The following is a 22,589-nucleotide window of genomic DNA, read 5'->3' on the forward strand; positions in this document are numbered from 1 at the left end:
AACCCAAGATTGTGTTCCCCTTTTATTGACTCTCTTGCCCTCCAACCTCCCCTTCAGGTGATGTGGAGAAAGCAGTGACTGAACTGATTATCGATTTTGACACAAATGCTGAAGAGGAGGGTCCCTATGAGGCGCTGTACAACGCTGTCTCCTGCCATTCGTTAGACAGCACGGCCAGCGGGCGATCATCTGACCGAGACTCCGTGAACAAGGAGGCTGAGGCAGCAGGAGCGAAAGCTGCTGGAGTGAGGCCGGTGTGTGGCCCGGGCCCTGACCCTCCTGGGGCTGTGTTGGCTGCTGCCTGTACGGGGTGGGTAGGGGGGGAACTGGTGGGGAGGGCAGTGTGACCTGGTGCTGCTCCTGTGTCAAACGCCTGGGGCCAGCTCCTTCTGCTCTTCCTCACGGGGCTCTGCCACGTCTCTCTCGCTCAGGGCGGTAAAACTACACAGACCACGTTGAGGAAGAGTCTTGGTTTTCCCAATTTCAGTATAACCAATTTGCATATTTCCATTACTCCATTGGCCTTAGAGCAAATGAAAGGATTTTATTTCTATTTAGCCGTAGTGCTGCTTTTGCCTTTGAGATCTTTGCTATGTATCGTCTGTTTTCTTTCTGGAAAGCAGAAGCATACAGTGAAAGAAGCTCACCAAAATGATTTCCTGCCTGCTCCAAGTACATGCTCACCTTCCATTTGCCCTCAAGGAGTTCCCCGTTTGGATTTGGGCAGGTTGTGTATTCAGCAGAGTTGTAGCAAGGCTTAAGCAGATACCGTATTTATTTTTCTGGTGTTCTGGTTTTATCCAAGTGTAACGCTTCTGGCCATTGAGCTAACAGGATGAGAACAACTCTGAGTTTTTTCTTCTCAAGGCCCACCTTCCCATCTTACTGCTTCTTTCTCTAGTATAGATGCTCCTCACCTTACGATGGGGTTACCTCCCAGTAAACCCATCATTAAGTTGAAAATATCATAAATCAAAAATGCATTTAATGCCAGAGATGCAGTTCAAATCAAACTGGGAAAAAATGCATTTAATGCACCTCACCTGAACATCATAGCTTACCCTTGCCTACCTTAAATGTGCTCAAAACACTTAGGTTAGCCTTGGGCAAAATCATCTAACACAAAGCTTATTTTATAATAAAGTATTGGCTGTCTCACATGTTTCATTGAATACTATACTGAAAGTGAAAAAATAGAGTGGTTGTGTGGACACTGGAAGTATGCTTTCCATTGAATGTGTATCACTTTTGCACCATTGTAAAGCTGAAAAACTGTAAGTCAAACCTTCATAAGTCAGGGACCATCTGTACTTCCTTTAACTTCCAGTCTTATACGTTGTCCTCAAGACTCCTACCCTCCCTCCTTCCCCAGGGTTATGCTGTGAGTCTAGACCTGAATCGCTGATCCCACTGACCTTCCTTCCTGCAGTGCCAGGCAGGATAATTTGAGGTTTTATGCACTGCCCCTTAGCTAAACTGGCCATTGCTCTGACAGATTCCCAGTGCTGACCCCATCTTGGGACATATTTTCAGGTATATGTTATTTCTTCCTGGAGAGGCTGGCCTTTCCTTTTTCGTCTGAATCTGGCTTGTGACCATTTTGATGATCTTTTGGCTGTTAGGTAATTCTTGGTCTTTTTAGGTGTGCCTGGGGAGTGGCTGGTGATTCTTAGAGTGTTCTTTTTTGTTAGGCTCCTTACTCTACCCTGCTCTGCCCTGAAATGGTCCCAACATTTTAGTATGGATCTTGGAAAGGCCCACAGTCTACTGGTAGCCCACCAGAGTGGGTGTCATCAAGCACTGTGACAAAACTCCTCGTGAATAGTGAATGCAAGTACCTTTGCCGAGCACCACTAGCATAGTGCTTCTATAGACTGAGCTAGTTTTTGTCACTTCTTTCACTGTTAGGCACAAATGATTTAAGCAAATGCAGCTGTGGAGGAAGGCTTTGCTTTAATGGGTATTTACAGGTGATGTCCATTAGGGGGAGCTGGAGTCTTTGCAAAAAGCAGCTCAGGGTTGCTGAGAATAACCGAGTTCCTGTGATTGATTTACACAAGTCTGTTTGTTCCATCCCACTCTAGGAATCAGTCTCCTATGGTCTTGCTAAGTAGAAACGGATGCATATTGGGGTGCATGCTTTGCCATTTTTACTTGTGTTTGTTGTGGCTGTGCTGTCTTCCCAGTCCTTGCTAGTTAACTATGGCCAAGGGACTATTCTGCGTCTTAGTAAACATAGTGGATGGTATTTCTAAATCAGCTCTGTACTTCCGGGCCCCTACTCCAAAGTTTTCACGCTAGAAAAAACAGAGGCTCACGGGTACTTCTGTTTGCTGCCAGTGTCCCTGGTGATCACTTCTTCCATAAAAGGCTTTCATATTGTTCTTTCTAGGCCTTTTTAGCTTTGAAAAAGTTCCTAGAATGGGTCTTTTGTTGTTGTGGTGGTTCATTTTGTTTTTCTTCAGCTACTGTGTTCCCAAGGTTGGCTTACTGGTGAAGGATATGAGCCTGCTCCTTTTGCTATTCCCTTCCTTACAAAGTAACACTGGGACCATGTTCCTGCACTTCCAAAGCAAAGAAGGGTGGGAAAAATGGAATCTAGTGGGAAATCTGATCCAAAAAGTTTTGTTTGGCTTGAACTTACAGACCTGTTTTGAAGCTGTTGCCACTGGGCATCTACCCAGTTCCAGGGACCATGGGAATGACCAACTTATCAAGATAGAATACTGAACAGTGAAGCATGTTTTAAGAGAGAGATCATGGATGCTAAAATGCTAACTCTGATAGCTTCTGAAACATCTTTCCTTGTAGATTTCCCTGGGCTCTTGCATAACTCAGCATTTACCTCTGTCCTGGCTTTCTGAAATCTTACCATGCTCCTGTTTAGCAGCATGGTAAACTAACCTTCAAGCCAGGGAATGAGCCTACACACCACCTTCTGTTTCTGGTCCCTACTCCCTTTGGCAGGAACACTGATTATCAAGCATGACCAGGGCTTTGGAATATAAATGATGCTAAAGTTACTGCAGGTGTAACGGCAAATCTCTCTTCAGCTTTTAGCAGGTTTCCTTCTCCAAGATCACTCTGTGTATTCCTGAAATTGTTTGCCTATGATCTATTAATAAGGAGTCCAGTGTCTCCTTTTCAGTGAATTTCTTGCTCTAGGGCAGGGGTTGGCAAACAATAGTCAGGAGCAGCTGTTTTTATAAATAAAGTTTTTTTTTTAACATTGCCACACTCATTCATTTACATATTATCTGTAGCTACTTTTGTACTACAATGGCAAAGTTGACTGCAAAGCCTAAAATATTTACTATGTGGCCTTTTGACACAATCAATAGAGCAAATAGACAACCTACAGAATGGGAGAAAATATTTGCATGCTATACATCCGATAAAGGGCTGATAACCAGAATCTACAAAGAACTCAAGCAAATCAGCAAGAAAAAAAATCAAACAACCACATTAAAAAGTAAGCAAAAGACATGAATAGCCACTTTCCAAAAGAAGATAGACTAATGGCCAAAAAACACATGAAAAATTACTTAATGTCTTTAATCATCCAGGAAATGCAAATCAAACCGCAATGAGATATCACCCAACTCCAGTGAGAATGGCTTCTATCAAAAAGTCCCAAAACAGGCCGGGCGCGGTGGCTCACGCCTGTAATCCTAGCTCTGGGAGGCCGAGGCGGGTAGATCGCTCGAGGTCAGGAGTTCGAGACCAGCCTGAGCAAGAGTGAGACCCCGTCTCTACCAAAAAAAAAATAGAAATAAATTATCTGGCCAACTAAAAATATATATACAAAAAAATTAGCCGGGCATGGTGGCTCATGCCTGTAGTCCCAGCTACTCGGGAGGCTGAGGCAGTAGGATCGCTTAAGCCCGGGAGTCTGAGGTTGCTGTGAGCTAGGCTGATGCCACGGCACTCACTCTAGCCCGGGCAACAAAGTGAGACTCTGTCTCAAAAAAAAAAAAAAAAAAAAAAAAAAAAAAAGTCCCAAAACAGTAGATGCTGGTGAGGATGCAGAGAGAAAGTACATTTATACACTGTTGGTGGGACTACAAACTAGTACAACCTCTATGTAAAGTAGTATGGAGATACCTCAAAGAATTGAAAGTAGATCTACCATTTGATCCAGAAATCCCACTACTAGGTATTTTCCCAAAGGAAAAAAAGACATTTTATAAAAAAGACACTTGCGCTCAAATGTTTATAGCAGCACAATTCACAATCTCAAAGATATGGAAACAACCCAAGTGTCCATCAATACATGAATGGATTAATAAAATGTGGTATATGTATACCATAGAGTACTGCTCAGCCATAAAATAAAAATGGTGATCTAGTATCTTTTACAATAACCTAGTTGGAACTGGAGATGATTCTTCTTAGTAAGGTATGGCAAGAATGGAAAAACAAACACCATATGTACTCAATACTAAATTGGAACTAATTGATCAACACTTATATACACATATCGAAGTAAAACTCAAGCGAAATCAAGTAGGTGGGAGGGGGGAGGAGGGGATGGGTAAATTCACACCTAACGGGTACAATACACACTATCTGGGTAAAGGGCACACTCACAACTTTGCCTCAAACTGTACAAAAGCAAATTATGTAACCAAAATGTGTGTACCCCTGTAAAGTACTGAAATAAAAAAAAAATACTGTATGGCCCTTTAAGAAAAAGCTTGCCTGGTTCTACTTGAGAGCAGACACTGACTATTCCTTTTTAAAATGGGCTTAGATGAAATAGGATTTTCATATACTAATGATATATAATGCTTATTATTGAAGGAGACAACCAAAGATAAGAGATCAGTTTTGAGCTTTTTGCTAATAAATGGGAATAGACCTGTATCAGAGCATTAAAGTTTGACGAGGAATTGATGTTTTTGTCCTTGATTGCTTTCCTCATTATTGCCTCAATACCTTTAGTTTGTTAGAATTATTTCACAAGTTGATTCTTTTGATCTTGTGTTTCCTCTTTTTAGAGTATACTGAACATTGAGCCACTGATTTTCCTATACTAAAGTTTTATGTATTTATGAAGGACGTTTTCTAACAAGGCAGTTATGTGTTTTCAGTGCTGGCGTTTCTCACTGTGGTCTAGGATGTGAAAGAGGTGTTTATGATCTCTGCTGCAGACATCAAAAACGATGGAGCATGCTAATTGAATTGTGTATGTGTGCAGAGTTCTCCATCTGTTCAGAGACTAAACTTTGACTTTAGTGTCTCAGGGGAGTTCTTTACATTGTTCTTTTCGTTTCCAAGGGCTAAGGTAAGGGTAAGCCAAAAAGTTAGATGCTTGAAAAAAGAGATAGTAGAAATAATTTTTTTTTCTCTTCTGCAGAGGGAACGTCCACCACCTCCAGCAAAGCCACCACCCGATGAAGAGGAGGAAGACCGAATAGATAAGAAGTATTTTCCCTTGACAGCTTCTGAGGTAGAGGGTTGAGGGTTTATTCCCATCACTGAAATTTGAGTTTGTTGGAAAGTGCGTTAATGTGTGCTCAAAGAAAACTTTGCTTTCTTATCACCTTTTGGATTGTAAATTTGTATTGTGTGTACCAGTAATCTGGAACAAGGCCTTCAAACTCAAATACTAAACAAAGAATTTTAATATAGCTCTCTAGCAGACAGGCCAATTATTGATCTACCATACCACATGGAAAGTGAAACATGCACATTTTCTCCTGGCTCCAATAAGCTGAGTAGTCTCACTTTTTGCATTTATACCTTATGTTGTCTTTTGTTTGTTTTTTGTTTTTCGAGGCCGATCCTTGCTATGTTACCCAGGCTAGCCTTGAGTTCCTGGCCTCAAGAGATCCTCCACCTCAGCCTCTTGAATAGCTGAGATTACAAGCATGCGCCACCAAGCCCACTCTACCTGGGTTGTCTCTTGATTCAAGATACAGAATCTCCCCAATCACTGTTCTCTAGACTGTGTCACAGTAGCAGGTTTTGGTGGTTCTGCCCCAAACATCTTAGTTCTGTTTTTGCAGTTTCCCTGTGCATTTCACATGAAGACTCTACACCAGAACAAATGTGGATTGAGTCATGAAGATTCAATTAGAAAAGAAATAGGAATTGTATGGGATAGGCAGGCAGGAAGATTCAAGAAGGTTATTTGAAAAGAATAGTCTACCTTTTAAAAAAGAAATGTTATCATGGGGCAAATAACCCAATCACTTAAGTGTGTGAAGAAAATTGTTTTCCTTGATCTTTTGCCTTCAAAATGCTCCTTAAACACTTCCTGCTGTTCAGAGAATATATTTATGGAGTATTTATTCAAAATATTATGTAATTTTAATAGTCATTTTGTAGCTCATTCAATGCCCTATTGTTCTCTAATTTAAAAATCAGCAGATATAAACCAGTTAATTAAGTCTCATCACTTTATCCCTAGAAGTCTTAGTTGATAATTTTTTACAGTATTGCCATGGACCATCAAGACAGGTTCTTTTATTCAGTATAAACACAACAGAACCAGAAGGACTGCTTTAGTTTAACAAAATGTATAAATATGAGGAAGCCGTTTTTAAAATGTAAAAGTCAGTGTTGGAGATAGGGGAAGATGTCTGTGCTAGGTACAAATTCTGTCCTTATTTATTTCTGTCCCTTAATTATAAATACTTATTGTCAGTGTCCCAACTGAGGGTCTCTAGAATTGCAGCCTTTTATTATTACCTCTGAGTAATAATACATTGAGTAGATACAAGTGCATGTGGTAAATCCCTATACCTTTTTATATAAATAGGAGTTTGCTTCATCGTTACTCCCTTTTTTACAAGGAGAAACTTAGTAATATGAAGCATATTCAGTTAGGGCTGTGTCTCTGTGAATGCCTTGTGCTGCCTCTTTAACAAAGACTTGAATTAAAATTCCTAGTGCCCAAGGATAGGGGCAAGGCTCTTAAAGAAATACTGTATTGTACTCAGGACTTTCTATTCTCCCAAGACTTTCTAAAGCATACAACTTCGCAATAACACACTGTCAAGAGGTGGGGGTGGGGGTGGAGGAAGAAATCTCTGTATTACTCTTCTAGATGGGAGAGTCTGAGATATATTTTCTAGAACTTGCTTCTGAATAGCCTGGAATTCTGGATCAGTTGGACCAGCAGAGTTGGTATTTGGAAGACGGTGAGAGCCCTGCGTTTGCTTATTTGCTGGTGATTATAGGTACATGAATGTAGAGGTAATAAGGCCTGGGTCATTATCCTTTTAATGATCCAGGCGTATTTTGTTCATATGCTATAGTTTGAGTGGATAGATCTTCTCTAAAAGTGTACTGATTTTTTTTTTTTAACTCTGTGTTCTTTCACCATCTTTTCTTATACTCTCAAAACTTTAATACCCTAAACTTCATCTCTCAGGAGATACTGGCTTCATCAAACTTAGACTTTGGTATTTAGCAAGCAATCTGCCCCAATGTTTTTACCCCTATTCCTGGGGCTTGTCCTTGTCAGGTGACCCATAGAAACCTTTAGGGGAAGCTGGAACATGCCTGGCTCTAGGAGAGCTTTTTAGATTAATGACCTGATCATGAAACTGGCTTTAAAAAATTAGACATGTGCACACACACATGCTATTTAGATGTTTTTGTCCCACCAAATGGGCTGCCAGCTGCATCAGGACTGCCTGCAGTCTTCCCTCTGTTCAGATGTGCTAAATGTTCATGGAGACTGCAGCTGCTGTGGTATCTCTTCCCAGAAAGCTGCCCACACCCCAACTGGACATTCCACTGGTCACAGTTAGGTGGTGACTGCTCATAGCTTTTCTCTGCAGCAGAAATGTTGCTTTCCACATAGCAGAAAATATATATATTTTGGCTTTGATTTACTGCCAGCCCTGGAGGAAAGGGGAAAAAAAGATTAAGGAGTAATTTAGTAAAGAGCAGAATCCTTTCTGTTGAAAATCAGTTATTGCCATATTCACTATGACATAGGGCTTCCTGAGTGGGAGCTGGGACGGCTCAAAGAAAAAGTTTATTGCTTTATTGTGAGATTTTAATCCCATAGCTGGTAGGGGCCAGCACCAGGAAGAAAAGATCACCCTAATTCTTGTCTGGCTATTAGCAGGGGACTCTCATCAGACATCTGAAGGAGGGAAAGGGTTCTAAATTGGATGCAGAAAAAAAACGAAAGGTAGAACAAATGAGGCCAATCAGGTGCAGAATCAGGGGAGTTGAGTTTTATGGCGGTGGCTCTGTGGGAAGCTCTCATGGAACCTTGGGCAAGTCTCCAGACCTCTCTGTGAAGCGGGGTTGTCATCTGCAAATGAAAGGGCTGGAACTAGGTGCTGTCTAGCTGTGACTGTGCTGGTTAGGGTCTCTTCCAGCTCTGATATTTGATGATCTCTGCTTCCATTTTCCTGCACAAGAGCCAGGCACGGAGCGAACACAGGTCCAGTGGGCCTGATTTTCCAGATAGGAGTCATCAGCCCTTGAAAAGAAAGGATATTATAGGCTGGGCATCCCGTATGTCAATTCCCTGCCTCTCAAGGGCGCATGCCTGGGGCTACATGCGAGCTCTTGCTGTGTGCAGAGCACTCACCTCGTCAGATTTCCAGGGCTCTGCATAAATGGTAGCTATGGGCATGTGAACCTGCACAACACAAATTCCTGCCTGTAGAGCCAGTGGTATTAAGTTGACACAGTGTGAACTGCCTAATGGTCCCTCTTTTTTCCTTAATTGTGTTCCTAAAGAGGCCAGGAATAAGTAATAGGGGCAAATGGCTCATTGTAATGAAATAGCTTTTAGCTTCCAGGTAGCTTGCACTAAGTGGAGGTTCCTGCTGTGCTTAGCAGAATTTTGGAAAGAGACTATCCTTCTGCCTTTAGTGTGGCAGCCTTGTTAACAAATAGGAGCTGCAGTTTTTCTTTAGTCTGAGGCTGCTAGAGTCCTTGTCTCATTAGGCCATAACACAGTGAGCTCTGCCTCGAAGAAGCAAAACCCTGGTGAATCACAAACTTGATGCATTTCCAGTGAGCTGTGGGATGTGTCAGTGTGGGAGGAGGTTCTCTGTATGCCGCGGAATCACATTTATAGGGTTCCATTCATTATGTTAAGCGGAATTGGGAATTCCTCTCACTCCTCCACCCCTTATTCATAATACATTACTTGTAGCCAAATTGCTCAAAAAGATCTTGTGCTTTGGTTTGCTCTTCTCATAGCTTAGTATTAATGCTAGCTTATTCCTATTCTACCCGGAAACACATTGGACTCTTAGGACAGCTGCACCAGAATTACCTTCTAAAGCAAGGATCTCCATTGTCTCTTTCAGTGTGGCTGTGGCATTATCCATGCTGTTTCTGGCTTGGTTCGAGGGAAAGCGTGGCTACTCTGGTACTATGACTAGCTGTGGCCACCAGGCCCTCAGGTGACCAAAGCCTCATAGTTGTCAGGAGTAGGAGAGTAGGAGGCAGTTCTAGTTCAGTTATTTAATCAGAGACAGTTGGCTGCCTGGATTAGGGATTTCTTAGTAGACAGAGCTGTTTTTTCCTTACTGAAATTCAAACGTTCTAGCTACTTGACTCTTCAGAGCAGAGATGGTGGAAGTAACTTAAAACCGTTGTTATCATAAATGTGGTAGGAAACCAGCTTTTGGGAAATCATTCCCTATAACCCCCAGGACCTCTGAAGAAAGCCTCGCAAAAATAGAAATGGACTTATAGAGCACTTGGTTCCTAGTAAATGTCGAACATTGAGAGTCAGTCAGTCATTTTGGTTCCTCCTGAGGAAAGTGGGAAGGAGTCCAGCCTTTGGATAGATAGTATATGTGCATCTTAGGAAGGAAACATGGAGAAGGCTGGCCTTTATGATGGAGAATGGCTAAAAGCTGCTTGGGAGGTATTATCCACAGAAAAGAGATCATGTAGACCAGCCTTGTCCCCATGTCCCCAACCTTTATGGTACCAGGGACCAGTTTTATGGAAGACAGTTTTTCCATGGTTTTGGGATGATTCAAGCACATTACATTTATTGTGCAGTCAGACCCCTCTGCCAATGATAATCTGTATTTGCAGCCACTCCCCAGTGCCAGCATCACCGCCTCAGCTCCGCCTCAGATCGTCAGGCACTAGATTCTCATAAGGAGCTTGCAACCTAGGTCCCTCCATGCACAATTTACAATAGTGTTCGTCCTCCTGTGAGAATCTAATGCTGCCACTGATCTGACAGGAGGCAGAGCTTAGGCAGTGATGCGAGCAGTGGGAAGTGGCTGTAAATACAGATGAACCCCCCTGGCTGACTGCTCACCTCCTGGTGTGTGGCCCCGTTCCTAACAGGCCACGACTGGTACCAGTCTGTGGCCCGGGGGTTGGGGACCGCAGATGTAGACCATTGTGGACATGGGAGAAGCAAGGGAAAGAAGGCTCTTGGATTTCACTTAAAATTTTTGACAAAGTGAGGCAAAGAAAAGGGAGTATTCTGTTCTAAGGCCATTGAGATTTGAGGTACAGGTGTATATCCAGAAAGGCAGTTGTGAGTTTATGTGACACTTGAGTTATTCACCTTCTCTTCCCTGCCTCCCTTCCTCTCAGTTGAGAAAGGAGCCAATAATCTCAGATTTGTTCCCCACCACCTGTCTTACTTTTAGCCATGTGCTCGAGATGCACTGGGTGTTTCTCTCTCTTAGGTCCTGGCCGTGAAACCCCGGATTCAGGGGAGTGCAGCCAGGGAAGAGGATGAGCACCCTTACGAGCTGTTGTTAACGGCAGAGACAAAGAAGCTGGTATCGGTGGATGGAAAAACAAAAGGTACATTCTCCCCAACTCCTCAGCAGAAACAACTCCAAAGGGATTTTGAAAGTGTGTGATCCTGGGTGGAAGGGGAGGATGATGTAGCTATGATGTTCCTTGGGTGGGGCGGTTGGGTTTCAGTTGGGTGGGGACAGTGTGGGGTGGGGAGTGCATTGTGGCTTTTGTTTTCAATACCTGAACTGTATGCCCTGGGCTGGAGCTGGCCACCATCTTCATCATGAGAAGCAAGGAAAAGGTTAGATCAGACAAGGTGATAACTGTGGGAGGAGAGACTGCCAGTGCTGTGGCAGAGATTGATTTGGGGTCTCAAATCATAAACCCTTGAGTTAAGGCTGTGGAAAAATAAGCCCAACAAGTCAGTCCCTTTGGGTTCAGGCTGATAGCACAGACTCTGCTTTTGAGTCCTGACCTCAGAGTGAGAGGCTCCTGGGGAGGGGCCCGTGATTGGCTGCCGCCCCGTAACTAGAGTGCTCTGTCGCCTTGGCCTACTTTCATTGCCTCTGCAAAATTCAGTTTCCTCTGTAAGGGAGTGAGTGCTGCAGTACTGAGATCCAGCCCATCGATGTAAATGCAGTCACGACAGAGGTGAGTGTGCACTGCTGGAGAATTTGTGTCAACCCCTGTTCTCCTAAGGAAGAACAAGAAGGGGAAATGCAATTCCCACTGCGGTTTTAAGGAACTCTTGCGGCCTTTCCCAGCTCTCTATAACTTGCAGGTAATAGGTCCTTTGTGGGGTATTAATGCCTCCGTTCAACCCTAAGACAGTCTGTGGTTCAGGTAAGAATGGGGGATGAGATGTTTTCCTTTGAAATAGACCTGTCAGAGGGTTGGGATGGCAAGACGTACGCATATGTGTATGACATTGTAGACCTTATTTTTAATGGTCCTATTTAAAAGGTTTTCTTTTCTGGCATGCAGAAACTTTGTGGTCATTTTCATAGTAGTTTTTTTGTTTTATTTTGTATTTTATGGTTTCCATTTGGAGCTGTTAAAAAAGTTATAATTTAGATATGGTAAAAGTTATCCTTTTTTTGTATACAATTCTGTGAGTTTTAACAAATACAGTTATATAACTGCCACCACAATCAAAATACAGAATAGTTTCATTACACAAAAAAATTTTCCCATGTCCCTTTCTGGTCAGCCCCTCACCCTTCCCTTATCCTTGGCAACCACTGCTGTGATGTCTGTCCCAATCGTTTTGCTTTTTCCTGAATGTCATATAAATGGAATCATACAGTCTGTAGCCTGGGGACTCTGGCCCCTTTCACTTAGCATAATGCATTTGAAATTCATCCATGTTGTTGCATATACCGGTAATTTGTTCCTTTTCATTGCCAAATATTGTCCCACTGTATGGATATACCTCAGTTTATATCTAGGGACATTTGGGTCTTTTACAGTTTTTGGCAATTACAAATAAAGCTACTATCAACATTCACATACAGGCAGGCTTTTGTGTGAACATAGTTCTCATTTCACTTGGATATTATACCTAGGAATGGGATGGCTGGGCCCTAGGAAATAATAACTTTATAAGAAACCACCAAACCATTTTTCAGAGTGGTTGTACCGTTTTACATTCTCATCATACGACTTCAGTTGCTGTGCATTCTCCTCAGTGCTTAATATTGTCAGGTTTAAAACATTTTAGCCATTCTGATGGGTGTATAGTGATATCTCATTAATGGATTTGGTCTATATTTCCCTAATGACTGGTGATTTTAACATCTGTTAATATGATTATTTGCTATCCTTCTATCTAGGGAAATGTCTATTCAAATCTTTTGCTTATTTTAAAAAATTGCTTTGTTTTCTGATTATTGAGTTATGAATTCTTTATATATTTTAGATACAAGTTCTTTACCAGATATGTAATTTTCTCCCAGTTTGTGACTTGTCTTTCTATTCCCTTAACAGTGTCTTTTGAAGAGCAGAGGTTCTTAATTTTGATAAAGTTCAGTTTATCCTTTTTTTTAATGGATAAGGTCACAAATATTTTTCCTTACTGTTTTTTCTGGAAATTTTATAGCTTTAGGTTTTACATTTAGACCTATGATCCCATTTTGAGTTAATTTTTGAATATGATGTGAGGTATGGATCAAGATTCTTTTTTTTTTACATATGGATATCCAATTGTTTCAGCCCTATTTGTTGAAAGGACTGTCTTTTCTCCATTGAATTGCCTTGGCAAATTTGTTACTCTTTTTTCAGAGTTGTTTTAGATGGTCTAGTTCCATTGTCTTTCAAATTTAGATTCAGCTTGTTGATTTCTACAAAATGTCCTGCTGGGATTTTGATTAGGATTGCATTGAATCTATATAGCAATTTGGGAAGAACTGTTAACTGTATTCAATCTTCTAATCATGTTGGTAGATTTTTAATTAAAACATTTAGAGAGGGTGGAGTAGAACACTATTGCTGTCTCCAGTCATTTGATAATAAATCATACTGAAATTAACCCTTAAAGAACAAGCAATTAATTTAATGCTCTGAAAATGGTTTTTAGTGAGGAAAGAATCTTTAGCATTGGAGGGAGATTCCAATTCTTTCTCTTTCAGATGTTTCATCTGGAACCACTTGGTTCAACCTTTGGAAGAAACAAAAGGGAAAAGTCAGATGAACTTCATAAATGGGGCTGGTCTTCTTGGCTGCCAACTGCCCCTGATAGGAATTTTCTATCCCCAGGTCTAGAGATTTTCAGGTTAAGAAGGGAACTACCAAGGAGGACTTAGGACCTCACATCTGATCCTCCTTTGCTTTGGTTTCTTCCAGCTCTACTGTGTTGGGCTAAGCATTGATAGTAGATGGTGTAGGAAGCAGCTTTAATTGAACCACAGCCTGCGGCATGAGCCTGTCTCCAGGCTTGCTGCTTGGACCACTCAAAGAGCTTTCAGACAAAGGGATTGAGACATTAAATATGAAAATGGGCTCTGTCAGTTTCTCAGAAGCCCTGCCTGTCCTGGCAGCCTGGCAGGAAAAGCTCACCTGGAAGGAATGCCTGCCAGGGTTGGTAGAAGTGAGGCACAACAGCAGACCACGTTGTGGGTTAGTAAATACTAAATCTTTCCGGGTTGTCCGTTAATGTCATTATCTTATGCAGCTTTTATGAATTAATTGATTAGCGTTCCAAAGGCTGTGTTCATGAGACTTCCAGAGCTTTTAACCTCTCTTTAATATAATTCACGAAACTACATTGTGAGGGGTAAGATGGGAGATTTTTTAATTTTTAAATTATATTAGAATATGCTCACTGAAAAGAAAAAAGCATTCAGACTTTACAGAAGTGAATGTAAATATGATGCTAAGGTTCTTCTCACCTCCCTGCTACTCAGTTGTGGAAGTAACCATTTTGAACGTGTGATGTATGCTTTAGGGCCATTTGCTGTCTTGGTACACAAGTGACTATGTGAAATTCTTTTGTTTGTGTTTAACCTAACAAGGGATCATATTTTACAAACTGGTTTACAAACTTGGTTTTTGTTTTACCTTGTCTATAGATCATGGATACAGTTTTGTTTTGATTCTTAAAATCTACTTATTCTTTTTTAATGACTGTTAAATATCCCATAACTCATTTTTCTATTCTCCATTTGATGAATGTTTAAGTTGTCTACAGGATTTCTCTGTTATGAGTTATGCTGCTGTGGACATTCTGTACACATGTTGCTATATGCTTACAAGAGTACTTCTCTGAAAGAGATTGACAGAACGTAGAGCTAGCTGGTCAGAGTGTGTGTGCATGGTCAGATCTAATTGGTGGCACTAACTGCCCTCCCTTAATGGTGAGAGAGCCCCTCTTCCCCGTACCGTCACCCACACCGTGTGCTGTCACTCTTTAATGTTTCTCATTAAAAGCAAAAAAAGTGTCTTTTGAGATTAGCATTTGCCTAATCTAATGAAATCGAGCATTTTATCTTATTGATTACTGTTATATATTTAGTCTCTGAGTTAACTATCTTTTTTCTTTCTATTTTTCTAAATAGAAATTAATGGTAGTGGAAATACTTTTTATAGCTACCTATAATATTTGGCCAAAGTGGTACTCAGAGGAAAGTTTATATCTTAAAGTCATTTGTTAAAAAACAGGGAAGATTAAAAGTTAACCAAAAGAAAGTACAGAGAGTACTTAATGAGAGAGTATTAAGGGATTATTAAAGAGAGAAAAGCAGACGGTATGCTTCACATACCTTATGGTATGCGTGTCATACTTTATGGTTTACTTTATGATTAACATGTTAAAGGAAGCAGATATAATGAAGTAAAGAAACCAAAAGAGACTTGATCATTAAAATGAAAATGTATTTTTTTAAAAAAGGTTTCTGACAGTTCTGATAAAGGGAAGAGAAATAAACCACTACATGTAGGAGTGGTATAAAGTGTAAGCACAAATTCAGAGATTTTAGAAATTAACAATAAGAGAGTTATAAGCTGGGAGAGTTGGGGTCCGCTACCATGCCTGGTTGAAGCGGGTTGCTGCGGCGCCTGGTGTCTGCTGACCAGGAGTGCTGACGCCCTGCCCTGCAGAGGGAAGAGCTTTCCCGCCCAGAGATGGTGTCTGTGCCTGTAGAAATGACAAACACTGACAGAAATAGAAAGCTTTAATAGATCCATGAAGTAGAAAGCCCATCACCTCCAAAAAGATACTAAGCCCACGTAGTTTTGTGAGAGTTTTATTAAACTGGGTATTCCTGTTACTTAAATGGTTTCAAATATAGGAAAAGTCATTATACAGGGCAGGCGTCACTGAGAGCAGTGTTTCCTGTTTTGCGCAGCATGGTCATCTATTTCTGTTCAGGGGGGGACTCTGCTCACTGGACAGTCTGGACGTGTGACCACTCAGAGAAACAGTGGACAACTTTCCAGGTTTGACAGCACATGGGAAAGTAGCCAAGAGCTCTAAAAGTCATATTGTTCTCTGTGGTGCTTTTTTATAGCATCCACTAATAGTGTTTGGGTCCAGGTGAAGTGGTACTTAGTGGCGACAATGATGAATGATTATCTGAAGACAGAGATACATGTGGACCCTTTGGCATGCAGCTACACTTCTGAGGGTTTTTAGGTTTAAGTCAGTGTTCCTGAGAGCTGTGCCTTTGGGTCTTTGCACAGTTTGTGCATGGGTATGAAGACCTTAATCCTTTTAAAGGGGAAGAAACTGTTGCTTTAGCTTCTCTACTCCTGCATCAGAGTACCAGTTCATTAGCCTTTGGGGAATTCTGTAGTGTAAATCTTGGCTTTTCCATTTGCCAGTCTAGGATTGTGTTTTCTCAGGAGTGTTTTCATTTGGAATCCCACTTTCACTGTTGGTTTAGTGAGATTTCAGAAAGAAGAGAAAATAGGTACCTATGTTCAATCTACCATTTTACCTAAAAGTGCAGGCTAGCTTTTTTTAAGAGACAGGATCTTGCTCTGTTGCCCAGACCGGAGTACAGTGTTGGAATCGTAGCTCACTGCAGCCCTGAACTCTCCTGGGCTCAAGTGATCCTCCTGCCTCAGCTTCCCAAGTGGCTGGTACTACAGGTGTGGGCCACCATGCTCCGTTGTTTTTGTTTTATTTGTTTTTGTTTTTTTTGGCAGAGATGGGGGTCTTACTAAGTTGCTCAAACTATCCCTGAACTCCTGGGCTCAAGTGATCCTTCCACCTCGGCCCCCAAAGTGCTGGGATTACAGGCGTGAACCACTGCACCTGGTCCAGGCTAACTTTTTAAGGTAGATGGCAAGGAATAAATTTGGGTGCTTTTCCCAAAGGCAGAAAATATAAATGAGACAGTTTAACAAGCCGTTAACATGGATGAACCTTGAGAGTATTATGCTAAGTGAAATAAGCCAGTCATAGACAAATATAGTATGATTCCATTTACATGAGATACTTTAAATAGTCAAAATCATAAAAACAGGAAGTAGAGTGGTGCTTGCCAGGGGCTGAGGGGAGAGGGGAATGGGGAGTTATTGTTTAATGGTTATACAATTTTGGTTTTACAAGATGAAAAGAGTAGAAAATCTGAAGGAATTGGGAAAAAAAACCAAAACAAAAAACAGCACTTTGCCTCTCACCTTCTTGCATTAGAGGAGCTTTTGCAAAGAGCCCTGCTGTATAACTGTCTTCTTCCTATTATGTTTTGGAGTTGGAATAGTTCACTTTTCTTTCCATTATGGAACAAGTCCAAGCCTTGTGAACTGCACATTTAAATTTCTTTCCACCAAATGTATCAACATCCATTTGTATACATATGTGTACATGAGACATTGTAAAATAATCAAAAGAGGGCAGAATATGTTAAATTGGTAGAATAGAATTCCACGTGATAGGCAGAAGTAAGGAGAAAGGAGAAGGCACTCCAGGCGGGGGGTGGCGTAAACAACAGTGAGCTGATGGGAGAAGATAGAAAAGGATGTTTGGATAATGGTAAGTAGTCCAGTTTGCTGGAACAAAGGGAACTTGTCATGGAGTATTGGATCTCCAATGTCACTCTTTATTCCAAGAACAGTACAGTGTTGTTGAAGCCCTTTGAATAGGGTGACAGGATAGCAGCCATACTTAAAAAATACTTAATTGAGGACTCTTAGATTGCTTAGGCTGGGACAAACTAGAGACAGGGATACTTTAAAGTCAAGAGACTTCAAGGAGTCTCTTGAAGGTAATTAGAGCCCAGTAGGAAGCTATAGGAAGGAGAGTAGGAATGGGAGAGATATTGAGGAAGTAGAATTAACAAGACCGTACAACAAAATGTGGAAGAATGAGGAGAGGGTATTCAGGATGATTCTGAGGTTTTGAGCCTGGTTAATTGAGCAAATAGTGTATAGCTAACAGAAATAGGGGATTGAGGGAGGGGCACAGTTGAAGGAAGATATTAAGTCCAATTTTGAATATGTTAAGGTGTTTTAGGCACCAGAGAATATCCAGGTTTACTCCATAAATACTTGGAAATGTGGGTCTGATGTTTGAGAGATGTTGAGATTAGAAATACAGATTCATGAATCATCCAAGTTGAGGTGATGGTTAACATAAAAGAGAATCAATTGCTGGAAGACTAGAGAGATGGAAGAAGTCAAGAATAGAACTTGTATTTAGAGGCACAAGGGGAAAGAAACACAAGAAGAAAACTAGAATAATGCAGTTTCTTAGAAGCCAAGGCTGATTGTGACAGAAAACCCAAAATAACTGCAGTTTAAATAAGAGAGATGTTCAGAAGTAAGGAAGGCTAGATGGCAGTTCATGATTGTCAAGGACCTAGTCTCCTTCTGCTGTCTCATGGTTCAAGGTGGCTATTCAAGTTCACACCATCAGCATGAAGGAAGAAAGGGGAGAAGGACACTTTAAAGATAGTTCCCAACAGTTACACATACCACTCTCGCTTATAACCCATTGGCCAGAACTTGGTCATGTGGTTAGACCCAGCTACAAAGGAGATGGGAAATGTAGTCTTTATTCTAGGTGGCTGTGGAGCTATCGAAAAACCCCACAACCAAGGAAGGAGAGAGTGGGGTATTGGAGGCAACCAGTAACAGTGTTCATTGATATGTCTAGAAGGGTGAACACTAGGAAAAGTGTTAGGCAGTTAGAAGGCCATTGGGGATATCCTAACCAGGGAGATGATGTCTCTGAGATAGGTGGGAACAGAGGAAATTACCCCCAAATTTTGACAAGGCATTGAGAGTAGCAGTAGGAATTTTGATCTAAGTCTTCTCAGGAAATTTGTGTGATTATCCTCCAGGAGTACAGGTGCTGTGGGTAAAGATGATGGTTTGAAAAGAACAGAAAAGATGAGGAATTGGTCTTAGGATATCATAGTTTTCAAGAAATGAATAGAAGGATTGCTGGGCCCGGTAATCAGGCTTGCATTTGAATTCTTGCTCTACCACTTATTGGCTGGTGACTCTTATTTAGGGAGTCATTTAACTTCTTTAAGCCTCAGTTTCTACATTTAGAGTAGGGATACTAATTCTTACCTCATGGTTGTGAATATTAAAAAGAAAATGCTTAGCACAGTGTCTGGCACAGGACGACTAGTACTTCATAAATGGTGCTGTCGGAAGCCAGCTGAGTTGGGTGAATTGGTAGAGGATTCAGTCAGTTGTTTCTTGAGTATTTAACAGGGCTCAACATTCCAGCAACTGGAGACGAGAAAGCAAATGGCTGTGATGCCCAGTGCTGAAACTGGCAGAAGATCAAGGGGAACAAAGACAGCAAATGTGCTATTAAATTAGGCACGGTTAGATATCGTGGCTGGTTGGAAACTAATCCAGGCAAAGCTGGTATATTGAAAAATAGGGAAGCTTCGGGGGCCAGAGGTCCAGTGATAGGCAGTGAATAGACTCTTTGGGAGGAGTTTAAAGAAATGGGGGAGCCATAGGTTATGAGGTGATTTGGACCAAGTCAGTGTGGAACAGTCTTAAGTCCCAAAGCTGGGCTGTACCTACAGACACCAAAGTGAGTACAGATGCTTCCTAGTCTGAAGATTCTCCACCACGGTGTTACATGTAATCCTGACCCAAACTTGCAAGACTTCTGACCTTCCCTGGCATTTGAGTTTTATTCTGCCTGGTTAACAGGGCCACTTGAAACCAACTGTTTGGTCTCCTTTGCAGAGTTGGGAGGAAGGAAACCAACCTCTGCGTACAGTGTTATCATGATGAGCTGAGTTCAGAAATGGTTGTAAATGGAAAATGATGACAATGATAGCAGCTGTCATTTACTGAATGCTTCCTAAGGGCCAGCTGTTGTGCTGAGTTCATTTACATTGATTATGTCATTGTATATCTCAAGACAAATCTTCAGGGTAGGGGCTATTTTTATCCATGTTTAATAGATGAGGAAGAAGAGGTTAGGTATTAGAGCTGAGGCTTAAGCCCTAGTCTGGCTGAATCCAAAGCCCGTGGCTAAAACCATTTCATCAGAAGCCCTGTGCTATTCATAATATCATAGAACTGGAAGGGACTTGGAGAGGTCATCTAATCACAGATTCAAACCATACTGAATCTCAGGACCCCAGAGAATATATTCCAGCCACTCATTTTTTGAAAGAGACCTAGAGAAGAAAAGTCACAGGGCTGGGACTACAACTTGGGCCTCTTGAATCCCAGTCTGCCTCTTGTTCTGTTTCTCAGGTTGCTATGGACCAGAATGGACTCTCAGTCTATCTGTCTTGTCAGATCTCAGTCTTCAGCAAATGTCTGCATAACCTTCTGGGGAAAGCATGGTGACCCTCTAAAAGCAGCCAGGTACTTAGGCATTCTCCTGGACATAAGTGGTTTTTGTTGCTCACCGTAGTGACTAGGCAGTTGGAGGATTCCAGTCCTAATGGAACAGAGAAAGCAGAACAACCTGGGAAACTGGGTACCAGCCTTCTGGGTCTGAGGGTTGATTTGAACAACTCCCCACATGAGCTGCATTTTTCAGCCTTAATTTAATGGGCAGAGGTGACTGACAATGTGTAAATGTTCAAATGTTATTATTCAAAGCCCTTGAGATCCCGTGGATCATAGTAGTAATTAAAATGCAACACAGAAGACCCCTTGCTTCAGCAGCTCACAGGGGAAAAGGGAAATGAGTAAAGATCGGAAGGGGCTGGTGTGTCCTATTCAGTAGAGCAGCTGGCCTTGATGTACGGAGGGTAAGAAACGGCCTCCCCTCTCTGTGTGCTGTTACCTCCTTGTTTGTGTCCTAGAAGGGCAGACTGTGAGGGGGGCAGAGGGCAGTGTGGGGGAGTGTCAGAAGCTGCCTAGGTGCCCAGTGGAAGCACAGTGATTCCCATTGGAAGGAAGGCCTCAGGCCTAAGGGTCCTCTTCTGCCACTCCACTGGTCCCAGAGAACTTTCGTGTCTCTGCCTTTTTGAATGTATTTCTACTTCTCTTTAAGCCTGACAAGGTCTTTCTTCTTCTTCAATAACCAGCTCAAAAGCTGTTCCTCTGAGACGCCTCCAAGTTCAAAGTAATCATGCCTTCCTTTCTGCCCACTGTGCTTGTGGTTTATGCCTTTCTTTAAAGCATCTATTAGGCTGGGCACGGTGGCTCACGCCTGTAACCCTAGCAACTCTGGGAGGCCAAGGTGGGACGATTGCTTGAGGTCAGGAGTTCAAGACCAGCCTCAGCAAGAGCGAGACCCCCTCTGTACTAAAAATATAAAGAAATTACCCCAGGCAACAGAGTGAGACTCTACATAAAATAAAATAAAATAAAATAAAATAAAATAAAATAAAATAAAATAAAGTCTATTAATTTTTACCTTCTAATTATTTCTATATATGCCAGTCTCTTCCAACATCACCGAGGCCAACTTGCTGCCTTCATCTTTGTCACCTGAGTGCCCCCTGAAAGCAGATACCTTGCACATGCTTATTGATGGAACGAGTGGTTATAGTGACAGTTTGGGGCCTGTCTCAGTTTCTCACTTCAGCCCTTTCACCATATTACCTTCTGTACCTTCTTTCTGCTGTTGAGAGTTATAAGGATGAGGAAGGTACTGGATGCTTGTAAAGTGCTTTATATCTTAGAAAGTATTTCCATGTACATTGTCTTTGATCCTTGGGACAGACCTGTGAGGAATGGGGAAGTAGTTGATCTTACCTGTGAGCAAAGTATGTTGTGATGGATCCTGCATAGAGGATAATAACAACTGTTAGTATCTATTGAGAGCTTTCCATGTGCCAGGCATGGTTCTTAATGCTTTACACATATCATTTAATTCTCACAACGTCTTATGAAATGAGAATACTAAGGCACAAAGTTGTTAAGGAATTTGCTCCAGATCTGCCACTTGGTTAGTATATATTGTTAGCACTTTGTCCCTAAGAGATTTTATATTATCCTGACTTTGCAGAAGGAAGAAACCATTGATTAGTTTTTTCCCCACCCATTGATTTGCTAAGAAATAGGTCTTAGCCTTGAATATAGTTTTCTATGGGAAGAGAACACCAGGCTTATTAAGATCCTCAGGTTCTTAGATCTCAGCCAGCTTTTCAGATACCAAGGTGTCTTTCCTAGGAATTGCCTGGGTGAGTCATGTAACTATAAGACTCCCTTTCCATCACTTCTTATACTTCACAAAATCTTGGTAGACTGTGGTTTCTGTAATGGGATTATGACCCTCAGAGATTCTTCCTCTCTACATATTTCTTTCCTCCATAGTTTCCATTTCTTCTTTCTGCCCACTTCCTTCCCCCGGCATCTGTTGGTATTGAGCTCTTGGCATCTGTCTCTCTTTCTTCATTGATAGCGTGACTGGGTGGCTGTTTGACAGGGCCTGCATTGTCAGCTCCCACAGCAGCAGTCAGAACATTCTCTGTGGCCTGGGTTCTGAGGTCCACCCACGCAATATGATCCAGGCTGCGATGTTTTTCTTGTGTTGCTGGAAGCCCCTCCGACTCCTCCCCCCAAATTGTTAAATATGAAGCTGATGCAGAGCAGCAGAAGCCCGTTCTCCTGTTACCCAGGTCCTCTTCTTGCATTCAAATGGAGTCAGAGGGACATTGCACCTTGGGCAAGGATTTATAGGAAGTTGGCCATTAGAATATCATCCCAGAGATGGCAAATTTTGTAGCTCAGTTAGTTCTCCCCATCAGCTTCTCCGAGGACGTATATTGGCCTGAACCACCATTAGGTGGTCGTATGTCATCCTCTCTGTGGCCCCACCATGCAACACCACTGCATAGCTTTGTTCCGTCTCCCAGCTGTTGTGTGTGATATTTGTAGCTGTGAGTCATGGCTTCTCGGGCCTCAGTTAAGCTGTATGGAACTCTTGTGTACTCGCCATTTCTTCTTCCCTGGAGAAATGATTCAAGTCATTTAGGGCTTGTTCATTGCTCGGGTCCTGGCCTTTGGGG

At 41.9% G+C, this 22,589-nt stretch overlaps 1 protein-coding gene across 10 annotated transcripts in view; it reads left to right on the forward strand.

Moving 5' to 3' along the window:
* The window catches only part of ANKS1A (ankyrin repeat and sterile alpha motif domain containing 1A), a 194,096-nt gene that overhangs the window by 94,703 nt on the left and 76,804 nt on the right, over positions 1-22,589 (forward strand). For all 10 annotated transcript variants that reach the window (XM_045543541.1, XM_045543539.1, XM_045543546.1 and 7 more), the window contains 3 exons: positions 58-254; positions 5,360-5,452; positions 10,644-10,764. In XM_045543541.1, the coding sequence (XP_045399497.1) occupies positions 58-254; positions 5,360-5,452; positions 10,644-10,764 (411 nt within the window). The remainder of the gene's footprint in view (positions 1-57; positions 255-5,359; positions 5,453-10,643; positions 10,765-22,589) is intronic.

Source organism: Lemur catta, chromosome 2 (assembly GCF_020740605.2).
Source record: "Lemur catta isolate mLemCat1 chromosome 2, mLemCat1.pri, whole genome shotgun sequence".
Classification (NCBI taxonomy): domain Eukaryota; kingdom Metazoa; phylum Chordata; class Mammalia; order Primates; family Lemuridae; genus Lemur; species Lemur catta.